At 41.7% G+C, this 23,650-nt stretch overlaps 1 protein-coding gene across 4 annotated transcripts in view; it reads right to left on the reverse strand.

The window, feature by feature from the left end:
* The window catches only part of LOC124622133 (la-related protein 1B), a 137,746-nt gene that overhangs the window by 95,081 nt on the left and 19,015 nt on the right, over positions 1-23,650 (reverse strand). The window contains exon 1 of one of the 4 annotated variants that reach the window (XM_047147757.1): positions 14,944-15,057. The exons of the other annotated variants lie outside the window; for them this stretch is intronic. Coding sequence (XP_047003713.1) covers positions 14,944-14,962 — 19 coding nt within the window. The 5' untranslated portion in view covers positions 14,963-15,057. Of the gene's footprint in view, positions 1-14,943; positions 15,058-23,650 lie in introns of those variants that run through there. 4 annotated transcript variants of the gene reach the window in all.

Genomic DNA, 23,650 nt, shown 5'->3' on the forward strand with positions numbered 1-23,650 from the left:
GGAACTTGGTAGTTATCTACAGCACATGTGCACATGAGACATGGTATGTTTGTGTAAAAGACAAATGAGGAAGTAAGTCACCTTCACATAAGTAGCCTCAGTACAAACAAAAGATCATGCATGGCAAGGTGTACTGAAACTGCTGACATTAAAACTCTACCTTTAGTACAGTTCTTCAATTTGCTTTCCACATTTCACCAAATAATTACAATAAAAAGAAGTTTTTATGCTAATTGCCTGAACATATCTTTCCCAGGCAGATATAACTGCTTCACTAGTTTCCATAGGATTTTACTGTGTTTGCTGATATTACAGAAACAGAAGTTCGAGCATTCAAAATACCTGCTTGTCACCAGAAATCTCAAAGTTACTCCTAATCTCCCATCTACATTGATTACCTCACTCATTAATGTATTCCGTTTCTCTATTTTGTCTTGCATCAACGTAATACCTTGCTGTACGATGCAGGATTCCTCAGAATATAGTTTATGAAATCTACAAATGACAGACCACAGCAATCAGTTATTCTTTTTTGCAGGTTTTATTTGGCAAATCTAGATTTCGGCTAGTGCCTAGCCATTATTAATGCATTATTTCATAGTATAATCTTGAAAGAACTATGGCAGACACCCGAACAACAGGGAACTGCCATGCATTGATGCAATGAAATAATACATTGATAGTGTTTAGGCACTAGCCAAAATCTAGGTTTGCCAAATAAAACCTGCAAAAAAGGGTGACTGATTGATATGCCCTATCATTTGTAAATTACATCACAGTCGCTGAGTGCACCCATGTTCCTAACGGAAGGTAACCTCATTTATGAAATCCTTCGGGCCTGTGCGTCTTATGTGTCAGTAAATTAACGTGACAAATTGCTCCTTTCTTTCAAACCATTCACAGACCATTCTTCCTTTTTTCTGTCGCCTGCAAGCCATTACTAACGTAATTGCAGCTATCACTTTCTTTTGGGTGTTCAACATCTTAACCTTTTAAAACTGCATTAACTGACATTTTTTGTCAATATTATTGATGGTGTGAGGTCGCTTCAATATACTGAAGGCCTGACAAACTACTGTTGTCAATAAATATTGAATGTGTGCAGGCCTCTTAATTCTAACATTAAAATTTTTTCTCTGAAAATGGAGATACTCTGTAGTTGTACTAGTTTAAAATCTTTGATCCAACAAAATGTCACAGCACTAAATAGAATATTTATCTTTGAACCTGATGCTGGCATAACAGCCGAAAACCGGTTCATGAATAATAAATATTGTGAAGTATTACACCAGTGTTGTGTGTGTGTTTCATTCGCAAAGTATAAAATATTCTACCAAGAACCAACGGAACAGTCAATGCAATTCATCTTCGTATATGGAGGAAGTGCAACTCCAATCAATATTTAGTGTTTGTCCTCTGGGAGATATAAAGCTAGAGAAGCAGGCACGTTCTGAACTGCGATGTCAGTGATTTTAAAGATACATTTCAGTGATTGATTTACTTCTGTTAACTCCTTGCTATGTATTGAAATCAACAGATTTAATTTCTTTATCACTGTCTCTTAAGGATGTAACAGGATTAGTAGCTTTCATTCATTTCGATGGGATTACCGATTCACTCGTTCTTTCGTACCCAGTGTTTCGTAAATCCCATTACCTTGGGGAGCCTTCAGACTGGGAATGAGTGTCTGTGCGGTAGTAGCCGCCGTTGGCTACTTGCATAAAAATTCTAACAAAATATGACTAGCGCTGACACACATCTGGGCAATTTTGCGACTGCATTTTCCGATGCAGCGCAATTACCGGCGGCACACAATTTTTTTCAACGCATTAAAGCGTGTCGACCAGTATTAAAGAAGTCGTGTCTTATTTTGTGGCTGGAACTGAGTATGCATCATTAATCAGACACTGGAAAGCAAGTAATTCACAAACCACCCAATATTTCTGTGTAGCTTCCCATAGGGTGCCAAATGGCTGCCAGCAGCAGAATACACCCACGTGTCGGGACAGCTGTGCGGCGGACGTGCAAGTGCTGCGTGGCTCAGGCGCTGCCGTGTCCTTGAGGGGGCGAGTAGCGCGCAGCTGTCAGCCGCGAGCAGCCGGCGTGACCTTGGATTGAGGCCGGGCTCACTGCGCAGTGAACTAGCTTGCTGGCTATTGCTCTCGAGCAATGCTGGGGTAGTATCGGCGGCGCTATCGCGCGCTCCGTCTCTCAGGATGTAACAGTATTTTCATTACTCCAATGAAACAGCTAGAGCAAGCTTTTTTTTTTTCCACTCCGCGTCTCGCAGTTGATGGGGGCCTTCCGTACAGTAAATGCCCTACATTGATCGTTCTGGTGTGTGAATTTAGCGCCATGTACTCTGCTGCGCATTAGAAGTACAAAAAGCTCAAGAAAGTAAAAGCGGTGAAAGGGGGCCGTGAGCAAAGCACGTTTGTTTTACATCACAGAAGTGACTATACATAATACTGTGTGATTAGACTAAAATCTCAGTTGTCAGATTTACTGATGACGTATCTAGATATTTCCAAATACCAAATTGTTCCAAGTGAGTCGCTAGTGATGGGTACATATTTCCTGCATGGTAAAAGGAACTCACCAATATTTTACAAAATACTTTTACTTCAAAGGCGTAAGAAAGGCCAAATTTTATAAGGATACAATACTGAAATGTAAAGAATTTCGCATTTAAAAAAGAAAAAATTAGATTAAATACAACATATCAAAAAGAGTACACATTCAATATTTTACGTCCGTCCGATACGGGACATTTCTAGTTGCAATAATCGTCTGAACTGATATGGTACGCTTAGTGGCGTCTTGACTGAAGTTTTCGACATTCCCGATAATTTTGTCGTTTTAACCAGGTGCACTGAGGAATCATTCTTCCTACGTTCTCCTGTACTTTGAAGGTGTTGAGTTTTGTGATTTGCGTTGTGACGCATACGCTGGGGTATTTTCAACAAATGTGCAGGTTCTCTTTACGAATCACTTTCTCTGTGGCTAAACATTATTAGCAAATCTAACTTAAACTTTCTTTCCGGTTTTTCCGCTCCTCCCTTTTTCCCCTTTTTTGCGAACGCTGGAAAGAGCGGTCGAGATGTGTACTCTCTGACGTGACAACGTGTTTTTAAATGGTGCTGCTTCGTAATTTAATGAGGCAAAATCCAGTAGTACTTGAGATGGCCAGTAATTAGACATGAATTTCAAAATTGCGATAAAATACTGGGCACATTACTATACAATACATTCATTTTTATATAAACACACACTTTTTCAAAATACATTAATGAAAATTTTAAGACAATACAGTGGATGAATATTAAAGGGCACACCACAGAACAAGACTCCTCTTATTCGGGATGCTAAAGAATGTGCTGTGTGTAAAAACAGTCCTCCACCGCTGTCGAACATTGTGCAGTCAATTTTCTTGTGTATTTTAACACAACTTTCCAAATACCCATTGAGCACCTACGTATGATTTTAATAATAGTGACCTAGCCGTTATGGTTGATTCAATACGCGTCACGTCCTAATACTACTTACTGTTACATTTATATTTTAACAGAATTTTTTGCCTTTATTTACTTGCACAATGAATATAGGTACAGAGACAACGCTACACAAACTGAGACACTTATTGGTTCTATAAACGTGCAGTATCGGAAAATATCTGTGTTAGCATTCTCTCTCTCTCTCTCTCTCTCTCTCTCTCTCTCTCTCTCTCTCTCTCTCTCTCTCCCCCCTCCCCCCCCCCCACACACACACACACTTCAATTTCTTCTTTTTAGACACTGCCTACCTCAGGCACATATCAAAGTCCGCATAAATTTTAAAGAATTGTCATAATCAGGTATTCCGCTTACCTGAAAACTGTAAACACGGCTCCTGAACACATGACATAAAAACTTGTGACTTAGGATATTATTTTATATTGCATGCCGCTAGGCTATTCTCGAATAGCGGGCGGATCTTGCGTTTCTAAGTACGTTAGGGATGTCTTGGAGGCAGTTTTCTTCGAACCCGAGTTCAGAATGGGAGAGAGCAACTGCTTTGTCCGAGTCAAAGTCTGAAGCAGTATTTACGCATCTATCATTTCTGAATAACAGCACTGTGTAAAAACATCAAATTCTTAATACATAAAAAAATCAGAGTTACACGTGATTCATGTTTATTGAAAACTAAAAGCAATTACGACCAATTCTCATAGCTTAATACACCAAAATTGCATTCAACACTGAAACCCAAGGTACATCACGAGATCAAACGGAAGGCCATGAAAGGCAACAGACGTTTCAAATAATACTCATTTGAGGTTCGATGTATCCTACTTTCAACTTTCCGTCTAACGAACCGTCATAGCGCGGCTCATGTGGAGGGTGGTGTAATATTTCTTTCACGTTCAAGTCTCCTGCATTCAGATTGTGTGGCGTGTTAAGATTTTAAAATGTCTTCCTAAAGAAATAGTCGTGTCTCGCAAATATTACGTTTCACAGTATTTGCGTCGACTTCACTTAAATAATTCCTAATCACAACTATTAGGCTTTCTGGCTCAGGAGCGCCTAATAATGAAGACTGGCCCACGCAAGGAATAACTGAGCAGCACGTCAGCTATTAAAGGCTGACTGGAGCTCTAGCCATTATCTGAGCTATCTCTGGGGTTTTTCCAGTTTCCACACCAATACTCTTCTGTCAAACACGGAAATTCCATTAATCCTCCCAACAGTGGGCAGACCTGAAACGAATTGTAAACAACGACGTTCCACTGTGGAGGACCGAGGCAGGTCCTCTAATCCTCCCCACAGCGGGCAGACCTATGGAGAAGTAAACACCGACGTTCCATTGTGGTGGGCTGAGGTAGGTCTGGAAACAGTAATACATTTCGACAACGTTGCCGCTCCCACTTTGAAGTTTCATTTCAAAACTAATGGTGCCGGAGGCGTAATTTTCATTGAAAGTTCCGAACTTTTGGGACGGAGACGAAGCTTCTGTTACATCCCTTGTACACACGGCCGAGGGAGCGTACACAGCCAGAGGATTGGTATTTGGAAATATTGCTCTGTAAGAGAGAATTTAATATCACCGATGAAATACCTTTACGTGTTTTGCACTACATTGGCGGTATGTCAGTTTGTGCAAGTATTTACACGCAGCGTGCATCTAAGCGCTATGTATCTTAATACAGGAAGTTTCACAGTAGGCCCGAAAATCTACAAGAATTAATAACACGGGAAAAAAATACTAACAGTTACCAACGAAATTGTTGAGCCTGTCGATCATTTCCGTATTTATGGCAGTTGGAAACAGACTAAATAGGAGGTTTAAGTAGCAGGTGAGTAAGAATGGTTTGTTCTCTTGGTAAACTAAAAAAGTCTTTCAATGTTTCTAAAAACAATATGTTTACAAAACCGTTTGTTAGCAATTATTAATTATGACACACACACATGGACGCTTAACGCGAAAAATCATTCAAAATTGGAGAAATGTATATGGGTTGAATGAAAAGTAATGGCAACAGGATTATAATTCATACCAGTCTTTATTTGCCAGACGTTCACCATATTACATGTCCTGAATATAATTGCCACACATCTCAATCAACTTCCCTCACAGAAGTGGTAAGAGTCGTACAACGTTTGCGCATCCATCTCTGTCGATGTCTCTCAAGGACCGCCCTATGGCACGAAAGATTTCTTTTGGGTTGTAGCGCATGCCACGAAGAGGTTCCTTCATTTTCGCGAACAGACCGTATTCGCACGGACTCGTATCTGGTGAATGCGGTGGATGTTCCAATATCCCCCACCCCCACGTACGCAGGCGGTCGTGCACGGCGTCCCTCGTGTAGCATCGCACACTGTCGTGAAGGACGATGGGATGCAGCGTCAGAAGCAAAGACTGTCGTGTCACTTCGATCTTGATCCACGCACGTTGTTCCTGTTTCCTGAACACACTGTTAAAAATTGCCTCCCGCGCTTTCAGACAGAACACACACAAACTGACTCAAACACAGTATTCGCCGCTCACTGTACTACATACTACTGACCACCTATCAGCGACACACAGGTGTGCCACGTGACTCAAATCCTTCATGTTACGGCAGTGGTGTCACTACTTTGTGTGTGATCGGAGTAACACGGGGAAGAGCAAAATAAATGTCAGGTATCAGACTGGTGGGAAACCAAGAGTGACAAAACACAGACGATATTCTATGGAAGCGGGGTGGAAAACAATAACAAAAAAAAAATAATAATAATTGCGGGACGAACGTGAATGTATGCTGCTTAGAACCATGCTGTATGGAGAAATACGATGGCGGTCTTTATCCAGCAGACAATGGAAAAATGCATGTAAAACAAAAGCAAAATCGACATACAAGGGTTGGATAAAAATATGGAAACACCAATGGGTGTCTCATATCACGCAGGAAACGCATTAGCCTTCAAAACAGCCTCGGAACTGATAAATACAGGTCCTTATGGTTTTCAAGGGAATCTTACACCATCCTCCAGCAAAATAGTGCCAAGCACCTATGATGAAGGTGAGCTGCGATAGCCCACCCTTCTCTCCAAAGCAGGCTACAAAGGCGCAATATTTAGATATGGTGCCTGGGAGAGACGTAAGCCTGCACATCAATGCAGAAAGTTAATCAATAAACAACTTGATACCGAAATCAGTTGTTATTCTGTACAACTCTATCATTGAGAATTCAATGACTGAGACCTACTCCAATTACTGTGGCAATTTCATTTTGAATGTCACACGGACAGTACGTTTATACGCGGAAACTGTTCACAATACCTTCATATGCCAAAATCTTACCACAGCACGCTGAAACATACAACATATGGCTATTATGTGAGAGACTGTAATACATGACTTTTACAACCAACGAACGTCTGATATAGCGACTAGCCCCTTCTGCTGGGAAACTAAACTTCAAAGTAGTTTTTGGTGGAATTCGGGCTTCAGCCTGAAATATTACACTAGGGTGCAAGAGCTACACTGTGCCTTTCCACATCGCAACTGATGGTGGAAGTAATTTGTGTATTTACTGACCAGATTACACACACGATGTAGGCAGCTAAGAATTGTTCCTCCCTCGTGTGATGACAAGTACTCACGACTTGAAATGTTATTACACTTGTTTCTTACAGAGAGCAGCAGCATCAGAAACAAAGCCGGGAGGAAGTCTGTTATTAACAGGTGTAGCACAGCTGCGCGCCAATGTATTTGGGTCGCTAAAGGAATGACGTCTTTTTGCGTGACTGTGGCAACCATAACTGGGACTCTAACCCCTTGAAGGAACATTCGCAGTTACATATCATGGTAGCATTATTTTCATCTCTGGTCAAATACTAGGTCCGCCACCTCCAAATCTATGACCGCTGAATGGGGCTAAAAACAGCTTTCTCCTTTACGGAAATGGTGAAACTTCTTTTTATCTGATTTTCTTCACGCAAACATTTCACTTTCCTCTTCTGCCGGTAATACTTTTTCAAGTTACCTTCGGCAAAATACAAGTTACGTGCGTCGCTGCATGGGACGAGAAAGGGTTCCCTCCTTCCAGTTAACGCAAATTTCCGTCTATGTAATATAAGCTTCCAATGGGCAGTCTGAAATAAATTAAACATCTACCCGAAAGATAAGACCAGCTGGGGTAAAAAATGTGAGAAACGAGCGTGGGTGACACTGTTTTCCATATAATCGCAGTGAAAACATTTTGAAGAGAGAGTGCTGTAACTCGAAAATTGCACTAGTAAGGATTTGTTTAAATAACACAAATACTTTCTGCAGTTGACACAGCTATATACGAGGAAATGACTACACAATTTTGATTCACGAAGTACAGTCGCTATGAAAGAATAGACTTTTTTCCAACAACCAACATCACAATTAGGACAAGTAATCTGAAAGTCATCATCACTAGATGGGAGTCGTTTGTAAACAGCATTCACTTAGTCTCATACGCTCGTGTATCCAGCTTACAAACAACATTCTTACTGATTTAAGTGTCACCTCTCTGCTCGCAAATATCCCGTCTTTCGAACTATTGTGGGTAAAACTTCAGTAGACGTCCGACACCGATGTATCACAGAAAAATAAACAAGATGTGTATCTACTACTAAAAAAAACAATAAAACAATATTTTAAGGAAAATAGCAGTTGGTCAAGTGAGCTTTTAAGTGATTACACGAGACTGGGGGGACAAATAATAGACACTCCTTCGATATACGTCGTCAAATTACCTGTAGAAAGGTGCACCACAATCTCTGACACCGCAACATATTCTAACCGAAGCGCCAGACGTGTGTGACAATAACGATTGTAAAAATATTTGCTGCTCGTTTCATTCGCAGAAACTTAAGCTGTACTGTTAGGTCACAAACACACCATCACCTTGGAAGCCGATACAGATTACGAAAAAACGGCCGTTCACCGTTCACCAAGTAATTATGTCTCCCTTCGAGTAAAAGTCATTGCAATTTTTACTGAAATATCCCAAATAATGCCATTTAGTTCACAAATTTTCCGCAACTGGGCTACCGCAGCCCTTGTTTGTCGTTGGAAAAGTTTCGTCGGGAATAACATCGAAGTTTAACATGGTTTAGTCTGCGGCTACTACACTACGTTAAATGGGGGGAGGGGCATCTTAGGCCTACAGCACCCTTTTATGATATAATCCGCCGAGTTAGCACTACACCCCAGCAACAAACAGTACACTGAAAAATCACAGCTTGTGGGGTCTACTTTCGGCTCCACAGAAAACAGAACGGCAGGCGTCCTTTCCCTGTGACCTTGGCTGCGAGCAGCCAAACAATGTAACATTGTAACCCGTTACCTTCCTCAAGTCGTCCACTCACGTTCCACGGCATCGTAACTACTCTGCTATCGACAATTACCTATTATCCCGCTTTCATCGTTGCGAACATGTGCAATCTGTTATACAGAAATTATCGTACCTTCCTGCCAAAAAACTTGTCTGCAGGCAGCACATATTATATGCAGTTTTTGGAGCTACGCTGGTAGCTCCATGGAGGTATATATAATAAAGGGAGATGGCGCAACATACTTCCGCTGCACACTGCTTTATAGCCAGCGCCGCCAAGTTAGTATGTCCAAAACATTAGCAGACGATTGCTTCTGGTCCTTAATTTCTATGGGGCATGCCAGTTACTGCTATTTGCGAATGTAGCGCTCTGCAGCGGCGGCAACTGTTGGCTGTGCCTGTTTACAAAGCACTGTACTGTTTGTTTCCGAAAATGGATACGCGTATTATTTATACGTAATCTCTGCTAAAAAGCACATTTCTTCCCTTATCCATATGCTAGTCATGTTGTTCTGTCAGCAGTACACATAAATAAAAACTTCAATACCTATGAACATGTAAGGCAACAGTAAAGTGCCAAGTCCAGCTAGTAGTAAGGACATCGGTTAATAAAATTTCACAAAATCGGACAAACCCACCCCTAAAAGAGCGAACATATTTACATAACACTGAAAATCACAGAAAATATTTCTATTAATTTAATAAGGAAGCTTCACAACCTTCTAAAAAACGCAAAGTTGGAAAAACGCAAGACGCGAACCCACTAAATGTAACACGGCGACTACCAACTACGCTACGCTAGACTTCGGCAATGGATGACCTTTTATGTGACCATCTTCTGAGGCTTTAATCGCTGATACGTTATTAACGGATATTTAATGACAACAAATGACGCGTTTCTGATGAATCTTCAAAGTGTTGTTGCCTTAAAACGGCATACTTCCATAACACGTGTGTTAAAAATAACACGAATATAAAAACCAAAATTCTTTAATCATCAATATGAAGGCCATCGTCATTTCATTACAACAAATTGTACCAATAACGACGCGCTTTCGAAAAATCCTCAATGTGCTGGTACTCAGAAACAGTATATATTCAAAGGATACAAGTAGTAACATGAAAACCACAAAATATGACCAACTGAAAAGGACATACAATATGGCGTTTCTAAGGTTTTGCTTGCGACGTAGATGGCGTTCTTGTCCTCTTACTAGTTCAAACCTTTGGTAGCAAGTTGCGTAAATATCGTAGAATTCACTTTGCGTTTCACGCAAGACAACGGTTCTTGTTCCTCAACGTGAACTAATAGGAAGTCACTTCACAAAACTCGTACAGCTCCATGACAACGTTAACTCGTCCAGCGTGTAAACGGCGTTACCTCCAACAGGGGCCAGCACGAGGATTAAGACAAAAATGGTTGACACGGTGAAATCAATGGTGTAGCGGAAGGAACACAGTCCTTCGTATTAGATAAAAATATTACAAAGTGAACGTGCCTGCGGAAGGACGATTTTTGATTAGATACTGCGTGCAGCTGTGATAGTACGGAAAAATAGATAACAATAGTGGTAGTTACAGTTGTGGTAACGAGTTAGCAGTAGTAACACACGTAGTTCTTGATGTAACGAAAACAGTGTTAGCAGCTGACAGAAGTAGTGAGAATGAATATAGACTACGTGAAAATTATACAACCTAAAAAATAAGTTATAAACTGCGAGGGTAGTAGTTTTGAGTGTTCCGTTTCCTAAATGTCTACACATTTCCCCTTGCTGTGTGGACTGGTGCGTTGCCAAGAAGCAAACTTGCTGTATCTCCCACTCACTGTGCGTTGGGTATCTACAGCAACATTCCTCCTCTGGTCTAGGGTTTGTTTTATTTTGTGAAGTATGAAGTGTCATTTTCTTTCTTCAAATCATATTTCTATTTGTCTTGGTGTGCAGGAACACCAAACCAAACCTTGGTTTACAGTGAAACAATTGTGGCGCCAGCATGTGAATCTTCGTACACTGTCTTCTGTTGAACAGCTAAATGGATGAATAAACACTATTCGTCTGGCTTTGTTGCTAATGTTAATGAAGAACCAAAGAAATCAGTCGTCTGGGACAACTGTTTGTGTTTTTGGCCATAAAAAATTTACGTCTTCCAGATCACAAAAGTTTCGCGCGGGTGTCTTACTATAATCATTTAGTTACAGCTGTGATACGACGCCCAGAGAGCATCTATAGCGGGCAATTCAAGCTTTTTCAATGTTAGAACAACGCCTTCTGCATCAAGCGCCAGGGACTTGTGACGCTCTACACCGTAAAATGACGGTAGCAACAAATCACTACCGAGAGAGTTCTAGCTTCACTACCTAACCTTGTGCTATTTTCGTAAGGACTGCAAAAAGTGGAAGAATTACGAACAACATTCAATGCCGCGAGCACACGGATGCGCGTTTACCCTGATCGAGGTATTTATACTACACACTACACATTCTTTTTATGTGCAATGCGTGTTAAACCCAATGCGTCATTAACAATAGTTTGAACAACAGATACTCTTAACGAGAAATAGCCGCTATGCAAGTGAATATACAGATGTCAGCTACGCTGCGAAATTCTCTCTTCGGTTCCTGCCAGGTCCACTACACTTGCGCAACTTTCATAACAAGAACAGACTGCTTAACGCTTGGGCATTACACCATAAAAGGTATTATCACACCGGTCAATGAACTGTATACTACGGTCAGGTACTTATATTTTAAATATCATGAAATGGTTGTGGAAACGTCTAACAAGGGTACTTCGGCGATGAACACTTTAAACATTCATCAACGCCACTTCCAGAGTATGGACTAAAAATGCCGCCCCCCCCCCGTATTTCCGCTCTTCTTTTAATCCGAAGACTGATTCAATGCAGTAAAATCGATTACTATCTATCAGGGTAAGACATGGTGTTCATGCAAGACGAAAACTGAAATTCAGCTTTTGTTTGGACACGGAACTCTAATGTGACTCTCGGAAACAGTTCACTTAAGTAATCTACACAAGCAGTAAATGAAATCAGGCAGCGGTGTTTCCGATAGCCTAATTTTACCACACAGCTGTTCGATGTTACACCATTCGGCGTTGAAAGATACTAACAATTAAGACCCGTGAGCATCTGCAGTATCTGACCTGCCACAATTTAAGCTGCGCAGTACTGCAAATTAGTAAACCGGTACATGAAATAATTTAGAGACGTCGAGAACTGGATCCAATTATTTTCCGCCAGATTACTGAACAATATATCATGTAACTCAACGTTTCCTCACACGGCAGTCGCGTGTGGCGAAAAACCGCACATCGTTTTCGATGATGTTCACTGTAGACAGAGTGGAAAATGATTCTACACTTTGAACGAGGGCTATGTTTCGTGGTACGGTAATTGAATTATTATTCGTGCTGGAGACTGCGTGAGACGTTAGTTAAGGACTACACATTTTAATTAAATTTTAGCATTCAAAATGACAGGTGCGAATAATAGTAAAAGTGAAGAAAAATTCGCGCACTCTAGACTTCGCAGCGCGATTCCTCGCAACCGGCAATACAAAAGTACCTTTCTCAAAATTTCGTCCTGCGCATATTTCGGGCAGCAAATGGAAGTTAAAGATCGGCAATTTGCCAACACCATAATAACGTGTACGCTAACTACCTCCGTCCGCAAATATAGTAGTGCTGTGCAATTGGTGCATGGGATAGCTTTTTTGGGTTAGTATGCAGGAGGTCGAGGATTATTTATTTTTATTTGCTAAAAGTAGTCTGCGTAGCACGGTATATGTCGTCTTAATCGTCGTACATAGATTATAGTGGGGTCTTCTACAAAACATTTCCATTTATGTTGTACGAACACAAAAATGGAGAAAGAACCGTTTTCACTGGTCAGCTTTTAAAGAAGCCTTTTGCACGTCGTACATGCGAATTGTTTCGCACCACTGCGTGTACTAGATCCCAAACCTGTAATCTGTGTACCAAATGGTCCCATCGAAATTATTTGCAAAGCGCGCTGCTAGCCCTACTAGTGACGTAAAGCCCTAACGAAATGTAATGAACCTGAACATGGCAAGAATAATAGGTGGTATTAATCGATGGAATGGGACCATTGGGGGGTGAGTAAATATAAAAGAAGTAGGGAATCTAGTAGATCCAGTTGTGCAAAACCAACGACGAACAAAAGGTTTCTTTAGAAGCTGACCAATGAAAACGATTGTATTTCCATTTCTGTGTTTGTATTGTGTAACTGCAAATTTCTTCTAGAAGACCCAATGTAATCGCTGTATGACGATTAAGACGCCAGATTAAGTACCACGCAGACTGCTTTTAGCAAATAAAACCAAATAAGACTCGTCCCAGACTCGGAACCCTCGACCTCGTGCATGCTAACCCAAAACCGACCTCGTGCATGCTAACCCAAAACGCCATTTCCTGCACCAAATGCACAGCACTACTACATTTCCCGACGGAGGTATTCAGCGTACACGTGATTAAGGTGTTGCCAGATAGCCAATTTCAACGTCCACATACTAGCCGAAATATACATAAAACGAAATTTGGTTAGATTTTTGTATTGCTAGTATGTGAGGAATCGCGCAGCGAAGTCCGAGTGCGCGAATTTTTCATCACCGGAAGGAGGGAGGAGGATCTGCACAGGCCTCTGATCGAGAATACGAATACTGCTTAGGTTTCTCTTATTAGAACAGAGATGGGAGAATCAGCACAACAAAAATTCTATAGGATGTTGTTCTGGGTGCGAGACTAATGCTGACGTGAAACAAAACGTTTTGAAGAGGTTGAAAGAACATTGAAAAAGTAACCAAAATATATGCTTTGGCAGTAAACCTAGAATATTGTTGGGACAGACTGAATGCGAAAAGCCGCAGTGGTCAAATCTCTCATTATTCTTGGCTTAAAGTCCAAAAATATTCGCTCACGCCCAAGGTTCTGTGGGATGCAATACATCTAGTCATCATATACAATGTGTTCCGGCATGCAAATACGTAACAATGTCTATTTTGAAACTGAGAATTTGCCAGTTGCGCTCAAGTTCGTGGCTGTCTGAACCCAAGCACATCGCCACAATGAATACATTGCCAGAGGTGAGTATGCCACGAATTTATTTGACACGCATGAATTTTGGTACAACTATCCGCAAGTGACCTTGAACCAGGAAAATGGTGAGAACTGGACCTCAGATAATTAGCTAGTTACGAAACTGTGATAACTAAACAATATAACGGAGAATAAAAAATGTCTTAACTGATGTGCACACGTGTTTTCTATACGGCTGCTCAATCGGAGCAGTTTATGAATTACTAGTCAACAAAAAGCATAGCAACCGAACAAGTTTAGCACCGACTTTGAAGCTACGCAGAAAACACGTTAATAATGACCGCCGTTACTGTAGATTCAGACTCAGAAGACGTAACATCGACATTAAAAAAGTCCTTTCTTAGCGGCAGCGAATTCGCGACGCTCATTTCGCGCCCAGGTTTTGGGCGACCATATGGTCGGTCACTCAGTGCCCTTGGCGCCACGTGGCAGCGGTGTTAGGATATTGAATCTTATTAAAATCTGCTTTCGATATACGAACGGAAATACATGTGGTAGAAGAGAAATTTCTTACTGCTATCACACTGAACAGAAGCACAGATATTCCTCCTACATTTCCGAGGAAGAAGTTAACCGCAGAAAAATCACGAAAACAGCGGTATTCTGCAAGAATTTTTTTTGTAAGTTCATTAATCCGGTTTTTAGAGAACTTACAGGACCACGAAGGTATGAAATGCAATCATGAAGTTACTCTGAACTGCATCATCACTGCACAGTACTACTAACACAGATTAATCTAATACGTCGCGAGTTTTAAAAGTTCTTATATGAATAGCGCCAACACAGCTTTTGAAATAAATAAGTACTCCTTGTAACTAAGAAATTGAGCAGAGTTTAACAGCTTTTATTTTCAGTATCAACAACACACAAAAGCAGCAACGTGTGCGAGGGGCCCTGAAAGGTGCGGTCACCGCGTGGCGGCGTTGCGCTCCGCCGCCGCGTAACATTACATAAACCAGACCCAACAGGTGGGTACGCGCTCACCTTGCGCGGCGTATCTCATCCTTTCCTCCCATAAGCACGAACAGGCGGGAATGAGCGAATTCTCCAACAAGCTAAACCTAACGGTCCCTTTCGACAGAATTTGGCAACAAACACGACAGACGGCATGCCACTGCGCGGCCCAGCACGCCGACAGCGAGAGAAAGCGACCGACACAGCCCGGCCCCGCGGGGAACTGGTTACCGCATTACCTGCACTCGCAAAACATTCACTTTTCGTCACGCTACAACGGCTCGCCCGCGTTCCTACGGTGAGATGTATGCTCCACATGCGCTTTATCACAAAAAATTGCTTTTATTTTAGATTACTCCGCACAGATACCAGACTACTGAGCTTTTGATCACTAATAACACATTTAATAGTAATGATATGGTAGCTGAACTTCAGTGACAGAACAGAAGTTAAGTAAAATATGAGAGGCAGAGAGACGAAATTATTTTCTTTAAAAAAAGAGAAGCTAACATTAAATGCCAAATGTAACAAAGCAAATGAAAATATACTGTTTAAATTGCGACTGAAATCTATGTTGCCGGCCGCGGTGGTCTCGCGGTTCTAGGCGCGCAGTCCGGAACCGCGCGACTGCTTACGGTCGCAGGTTCGAATCCTGCCTCGTGTGTGATGTCCTTAGGTTGGTTAGGTTTAAGTAGTTCTAAGTTCTAGGGGACTGATGACCACAGCTGTTAAGTCCCATAGTGCTCAGAGCCATTTGAAATATGTGTTAATTGTTTGAATCGCACTAGGCTATATACTGCAAGTTCTTTTAACAACGTATAAATATCTGGCAGTCGAAAAAGGATAAATAATACTACGTTACTATTAATTACGTTCGTTTTCCCTCTCGACAACTGAGCTCAACTAACTCCCATTCCACCGAATCGTAATGGTAATTTCTGTGAAATTTTTTTGTGCATATATGAGTCCCAGGGTTGATCTCAATAAGACCCCTAATGTTGAATGCAAATTAAGTATGCAAGATTATATATTAAATAACTTCATACAATATAGCAGCAGCTTGCCTCTGTCATATATAAATCGACCAGCGTCATTGTCAGGCCACGTAAAGGAAACAGTATAATGTATAATTCAACTCCCTTTTCTCATTTACGCCAAAGCGGCGAAAAAATATGTTGACAACGATTTTAGGGAGCCCCCGCACACATGCGGCGATCGATCGCGCATTACTCTGAATTCCCATGCAGTCTGACGATTCGCCTGTGACGTGTGACGAATATGGTTGGGCCCTGTCTAGTTATTATCCGTAGATGTTTTGTTTCGTTTCGCTTTGCCCAGATTGAGTTGGAGACGTGAAGATCGGGCCACAATTGTAATTTATATCGAACGGAACGCATATATAAATATAAAAACACCGACTTTTCACAACAAAGGATTTTGAAGCTTGTGCTATCAAAATGGAATCGATGGGAAATTAACAGTACCTGTCACTATACACTGGGCTCCATCTGATTTTTGGTCATTCATCAAACTACTACATGCATTACTGAAGTACTTAACTTACTCTCTAAAATAACTTACAATACTCCTGAAAAGTGTTTTAAAACAAGTTAATTACATTACAATCAGTTTTTTTTTTTTTTTTTTTTTTTTTTTTGCAAGTGTTCGAAAAGGCACACGATCAACTGTCACTGCCGCTAAACACAGCAGTTCATTTTCCATAGCATATTTCTCAAAACAATGGCGTTGGTAGTATCCGTAGAAATTGCTTGGTAAATCGCTCGTGTGTGACGGGCTCGTAACGAGCAACGGATTGAAGGTAATCGTCGCACCTGTGCGGGATACTTGATGAACGTATTGATAATCATTACTACGATAATTACGCGTATAAGGGGCAGTCAAATGAAAACCGAACACCCGCCACAATGGGGCCATGAAACTAATCAATTCTAAAGTAATCACCACGAGTGTTAAATACTTATCCCACAGGAAAAAAGAGACGATCGATTCTTTTTAAAGTAGAATGAGGTCGGCCGCTGACGGATCAACACTTCCTCGTCAGTTAAACAGATGTCCACGCTGTCTTTCTCATGGTCGCCAAAGAATGATTTGGTATGTCACAGTGTCTCTCAACCAAATTGCAGAAGCGTAGCCTTTGTCCGATTGCACAGTGCAACACATTTGAACTGTGCCTTGCTGCGACATGAAAGTATGTGTTCTTTACAATATTAGATACGATAATTACGGAAATGAAATCAGAAATGTTCCAACACGTCCCAATTTTTCTGGAAAAGATACGCCACATATACCACTTTGTAGCAACTTGAAATGAGTCAGTAACAATACAGGAGGAATTTGTAGTTGATTAATAAACAAATCACGCAACAAAAGTAACTGTGTAACAAAACATAAAATAAATGAAAATAGTACGAGAAAGCTGAATTAAGCCTGAAATGTACTTACAAACTATTTCCTGGAAACTTCTGGCATGTGGGTGGATGGTGAAACTTGTACAGGAGCGTCCAGCAGTAATCTGCCAAAAGGTTTTGTGACAATCTTTCCTTGTATCAAATTTCTTGGTGAAATCACCATGTTCATCACATCTCCAAGATTAGGTGGAAAGAAATACAAATGGGAATGGAGGAAATGTAATTTCTGAGCAATGTTGCACCCCATACCCTTGCAACAGTCCAGCAGTGTTCCATTAGTTCTCTGGAATTCTCAGACATTATGTTTCCCAAGAAATTGTAGCATATATCTTTAAAAGCAAGCCAAGCTGACTTCTCAGTATCAATGGTAATCTCTTTCAAGTCCCAGATCTGAGGCCAAATGAAAATTCCTTTAACTTATGGTGTGCTAATTGCAGGAAATTTAGGTAGATAAAAACTGAATACCCTGGCCATCTTTGTCCACTGCTTTCACAAAATTCTACATGAAGCCATATTTTTTGATAGTGTGTTGGTAACAGCACACTGTCTCAGCAAGGGGTTCATCTGACTTTCTCCAGGATTGAAAATTTCTCTCAAAGGCTACTCTTTGACTACATAACAGGTGTTCCTGGCTCTACTATCTCAGTGACACAAGAAACAGCAATATTTTGTGTAACCACTCAGCATCCCCAGAACTTCGATATGACCACAGATTTTCCATTTGTGTTTCGAACAGCCAGTATTCTTCAGGAGTAGCCTCATGTTCTAGTACGTTTCCTTTAACTGAACGCAATGGGCCACTGGTATCGAAGGTTTCTCGTTTCCGTTAGGTAACAGAACAGCTTTGAGTCAAACTCTTTGAGGAATCCACAAATAGGCGCCATTCTTCCCGACTGTGAATCCTCACAAACTTTATAAACAGTTCGACGTTGCGCGTAATATTGAAGCGATAGTCAAGCCACACGTTCGCAGTATTTGTCGACATACGAAATATGTTCGACAACTTAAAATGGCGCAAAACGTTTGAAATTCTCACAAAAAGCTACACGGAAAGAAGAATAATATAAAATATGAACGAAGAACATGAGGGATCAAGAAGAGTGGAAGACCAAGAATGAAATGTTCGCATTTAAACTGGTTGTAAGACTGGGATGCAGTCTTTCGCCAAAGTTTCGAGGGGAGATTGAAGTTCGGGATGAGCGCACAACAATTATAAGATTCGTTGATGACACTGCTATACTCAGTGAAACAGAAGAAAAATTACAGAACCTGTTGAATGACACGGACAGGCTGATCAGTACAGAAAACGGATTGCGGGTGAACCGAAAAAAGACAGAAGTAATGACGTGTAGCAGAAACGATATTGCAGAAAACCTTATCTAAACTGGTAATCAAGAAGTAGTGTAAGTGAAGGAGTCCTGCCACCTTGGAAGCAAAATAACCCATGAGGGTCATTCTATGGTTACGGACGTAACATCTGTACATGCAGCAGGTTTGATTACGAGAGCTGTGTTGATTTGCCATTAAACTACGGAACCGGAAGTAACAGACGTAACACAACGTTCACTTTGCATGGAATGACCCATGAACGACGAAGCAAGGAGGACATTAAGAGCACACTAGCAAAAGCAAAGTGGGCGTTCATGGGCTGTTAGTATAAAATATTAATCTTAATTTGAGGGAGGAATTATTGAGAATGTACACCAGGAGCACAGCACTGTACGACTCGGTTGTGTGCAGGACGGGAGAAGAATGAAACATATGGAGGATAATGACAAGAAGAAGGGATAGCACGATAGGCCATGTGTTGGGACATCTGAGAATAACTTCCATGGTACTGGAGGAAGCTGTACAGGGAAAAAAAAAGAAAAATTAGAAGAGATTGGTGTACATCCAACGAATAATAGAGGACGTTGGGTGCCAATGAAATTATAAGGTGGGCACAGGAGAAGAAGACCGAAGATTCTATGAAAGTACCTTGCGCCATTAAGTGGTACAGCAAGTCGCAGCCACAGCGAGTGGACGCGGCAGGCGAGCACTATAAAATAGAGCGTTCGCCCATTAAGTAACAAGATCACTGGCGCTAAAATACAATGCCACAACTATAGGCGACGTGGATAAAGCGGCCCACAGTCAGCAACGACGGCATATTATTCCTGAGGAGAAAACCATCCCGTCTTCACAATGGAGCACGTGCCAAAAACTGGAAACTGTGGCCGATAGGGGAGCCGATGTGTCCGAATATACATCGACCTACCTCAAGCGACGTTTTAGGGGTAACAGTTATCTATTTGCTACAAACAGATCAAACATTATGGCTTATGCTAAAATCACATCAGTAAACCTAAGCTTTGGTCGCAAATTTGGGTGGCAGTTCATTATCGCCGATGTAGTGTACCCAATCACTGGCGCGCTTTCCACACAGGATACTAGGAAAGTTTTGCAATACGACGCGTTAATAAGTCGCAGAAGGCTGATTGTTGCTGCCTTGTATTGTAGCCGCTGTGCCAAGACTGTGGGCGCAGTCGTTCACTTGCGTGGTTAGGTGAAGTGCTTGCTATGGCATCGTGGTCACGCAGTGAGATTCGGGCAGTTTTGCGATAAAACTTCGCGCGTGGTTTAAACATAGACCAGGGCTTTGAAGAAATGACTACCGCACTCTGTGATGTGATTCCACATCGTACAATTATATTCAGGAGGTACTGAAAATTCCAAGGAGGAAATTTCACTCTTGAACGCTGAGAGGACGGGAAGGCCAAGCTCATCAGTAACGGAGGGAAACATTGGTGCTGTGAAGGAAAATGCTCGATGAAGGCAGGCGAGTGACCTCTAAGTAGATAGAGGATATATTAGGGCTGAAAGCGCCAGCAAATCATTCGATTCTGCATGATCATTTGCAATTAAAGAAATTTCACTCTCTGGATGCCGCATTGAATGACGAAAGAACAGATGACACGACGTCTGACTTGGTGACAGGAGATGTTAAAGAAGTTTTCTAAGGGACAACCTCAGTATGTGAATAACATGGTGACGAGACATAGGTGATGAGACTAGGCTGTACGATTATGACGTACCGACTAAGACTGGAAACAAAGTTTGCATCTTTGAAGATAAAGATGCACCAGTATCTGTCAGAAAATCCCGATCAGTAAAGAAGAAAAAGATAGCTTTTTTTTCTAAAACGAGTGGAATTGTGGAACGTGCTTTTTGGACACACGGAGGGCAGTCAAAGCTAAGTGGTACACTGAGCAGTGCCTGCCCCAAGTCATCCAATCTTTGAAGAACTAACAGACGAAATCAAGAATGGACACTTCGTTCCTCCATCACCAAAATGCTCCAATTCACTGCGCCAAAGCATGCATCGAATACTTGCGGGGTACAGGACTGAAACTTATTGAGTACCCTCCTTACAGTCCAGACCTTGCTCATAGTGACTTTGAACTGTTCCCACATGTGAAAATGTACCTGACAACGAGTGTGCCAACTTCTACACGAAGTTGGGAGAATTTGTTTAGGAACTAGTTTCGGAGAATGGAGACGTGTATTCAATGTGGCGGAAATTACTTCGAAAAAATTAAATAAATAAAGCTATATTGTAAAACTTTCCTGGTACCCTTTATATCTTCCAATGTACTGCTAGATCTCCGTCATCAGCTAGGTGCTACCAGATCTCCGTCATCGGCGTAGATACCTGACTACCAAAGGAACGTCAGACAGCCATTTTTCGATTCAACCAGCTGAATACGGTGCGCGAATTGTGGATATACCTACGCACGACGAATTTCTAGCGAACTTTTCGTTTGCAACCATGAACTTTGGAACGCACGCAACACACCGCTATGGCTAGATGAGAGAAAAACTGCTCTCCCTCAACCTCACGCGCATCTCACACTGATGGTGGACCCATTCGAATTTATTAGTACTAGCAACTTCAACCTCCTCAGTAAAGTTCCCTGCTGAGTGTTAACGATTGCCGTATCTCAGTACACTTTACAGACTGTGGAACAGCCGGCCCCCTCTTCCCCCTACTTCCTCACTGAACTGTGATTGCGGAGAATCATTGTTTTTGGTTGACAACTTGAAGAGAGTCCTAAAGCAGCTATGTATACTGTTTGGATGTCAGGAGCCTATTAACGCTAATCCCTTTTGGCCTTTGCTGATTATATACGTGATTCCGGACACAAACTTAAGCAGCAATCTTAGACAATCTGCACATGACACCGCCGTTTACTGTCAACAAATGAAAGATAACAGAACTACAGTCAGTGTGATGTCCTCCTTGAGTGCTACAGGAACTGCTGAATTTTTTAATGATAGGCAACAAATTTACAGCTCCTCAATATAACACCAACAGATTAGTTAGAACATATTACATTGCAACGATGATTTCGAAAAGGCGGCTTAAGTCAGCTTTTTATTGGCATGGGCTTACACTACGCTTGTCTGTCCGCTTCTGTGCCGCGCAATATAGGTTCATTAGACCTGTTAGAATCGATTCACTGGACTTCGACACACATAGAATGGCGACTTCTTTTGAGAGATCGCGAAATAGAAGTGTCACGGATAGAATGTGAGCTAGGATGGCGATCATGAACACAAAAGCGTTTTTTACTGTGGATAAATCTTCATGCGATGTGTATTTTCTCCAACGAATCCCAAAATATTTTGGAGACACCTGCTTCTATAGGGAGAAATGACCATCGACATAAAACAGAGCTCGCTATGAAGCACTTGAGTGTTAATTTTTCTGACGGGCTATACGGGAGTGGAATGATGGCGACGTGATTCAACTGTGGTCTCTTCTATCTCCTGACAAGTAATTAAGTGTAAATTGCAGTAATTCATGTAGATTTGAATGCAGAATGGAAGATTTAAGAATTTTGAAACAAATTTATAATTTCTCCACAAACGGCCGAGAGGATCTTTTGTAGAGTAGCCTACAGTTTTACAGAAGAGCTCGATAGCGACTAGGATTCAAAGAAAAACTTAAGAGTTCTGAACACATACCAATGGAAAGCTCCAAATATTTCAGCTATTGTAAAATACTGTTAATCCTGGAGTGTTTCGTTGATGTAGGGCAGAGTATTTGGAAGTGATGATGACTCAATACAAATCGAAGTCAAATAAATTAAGAAAGGAGTCTCCAAAGCAGATAAACCCTACCCCTGAAGAACACAGGCTTTGGACGGCTACTGTCGTAGTGAAATGGTTATTGCGAGGTGCTAGGACGACGGCGAATTCAGTCCTCCCGACGCACAAACCGGCCACGTTTGCCTTTCGACAAATGACAGATAAGGTGTCGCCGCGTCAGCTACGATAGTTTTATCTTCTCGCACAGTTAATGGGGAACATAATGTACTAGCTGATGCACTGACCCGCAAAGGCGCCATCATGATGGAACTGGACTTCTAAGCACTAGTTCTCGCTCAAGACGTGAACATACGTAGAAGTCCTTCCTCACTGCTCCATTACTTTCGAAGCTTCCACGTTTCGCACCACCAAACTCAAACGTGATATTGTGCGACTTCCTCAGGTTGTGTGTGTGACAGCTTGTGACGTCAAAATTTCAACGGGTGGGCCACCAATCTCGCTAATACAGTCCTATAGAGATGTAAGACACTGGAAGTGCTAGATGACGCCGCGTGGTTAGAGGCGCCATGTCACGGTTTGCGAGGCCCCTCCCGCCGGAGATAGTTTACGTGGTGTGTAAGTCTAAGGACCGATGACCTCAGCAATTAAGTTCCTTAGGAATTTACACACATTTGAACATTCCACCCCCCCCCCCCCCCGATAACTGTTCACCAAATCAACAACTGCTGAAGTAACGATCGCTAGAAACGACGTGACTCCACAGTCGAGCATCTACCTGTCAAATAAGCAATTTGAACCGATTCATATTGGTATGGTTTGCCCGTTAGCGCCGCCAAAACACACACACACACTATCTGATGGGGATTGACATGTTTTTCATGCTGTAGGGAAGTTTTTGCAGTGGCCGACGCAATAGTAACGACCATCTTCAAATTCATACAACGACGATGGACTGCGTGTTTCTTGGTGCACTCCACACTACAATAGACAAGGACAGGAAATTTGAGTCCCATCTACACAAAACATTAATAACGTTGTCGGGTATGAAATTATGCATAGCAGCCTACCCGTCTCCTGCTAGCAGCATCACTGAACGCCTCGCTGCTCTTACTTCATTCAAAATATCATGGCTTCGAAGATTGGACAGACCGTTTGGAGTAGCAATTCGATGCGACTGCTTTCGTGCATAGACAAACACTCCGACTGCCCAGTGAATA

This window comes from Schistocerca americana, chromosome 7 (assembly GCF_021461395.2).
Source record: "Schistocerca americana isolate TAMUIC-IGC-003095 chromosome 7, iqSchAmer2.1, whole genome shotgun sequence".
In the NCBI taxonomy this organism is placed as follows: Eukaryota; Metazoa; Arthropoda; class Insecta; order Orthoptera; family Acrididae; genus Schistocerca; species Schistocerca americana.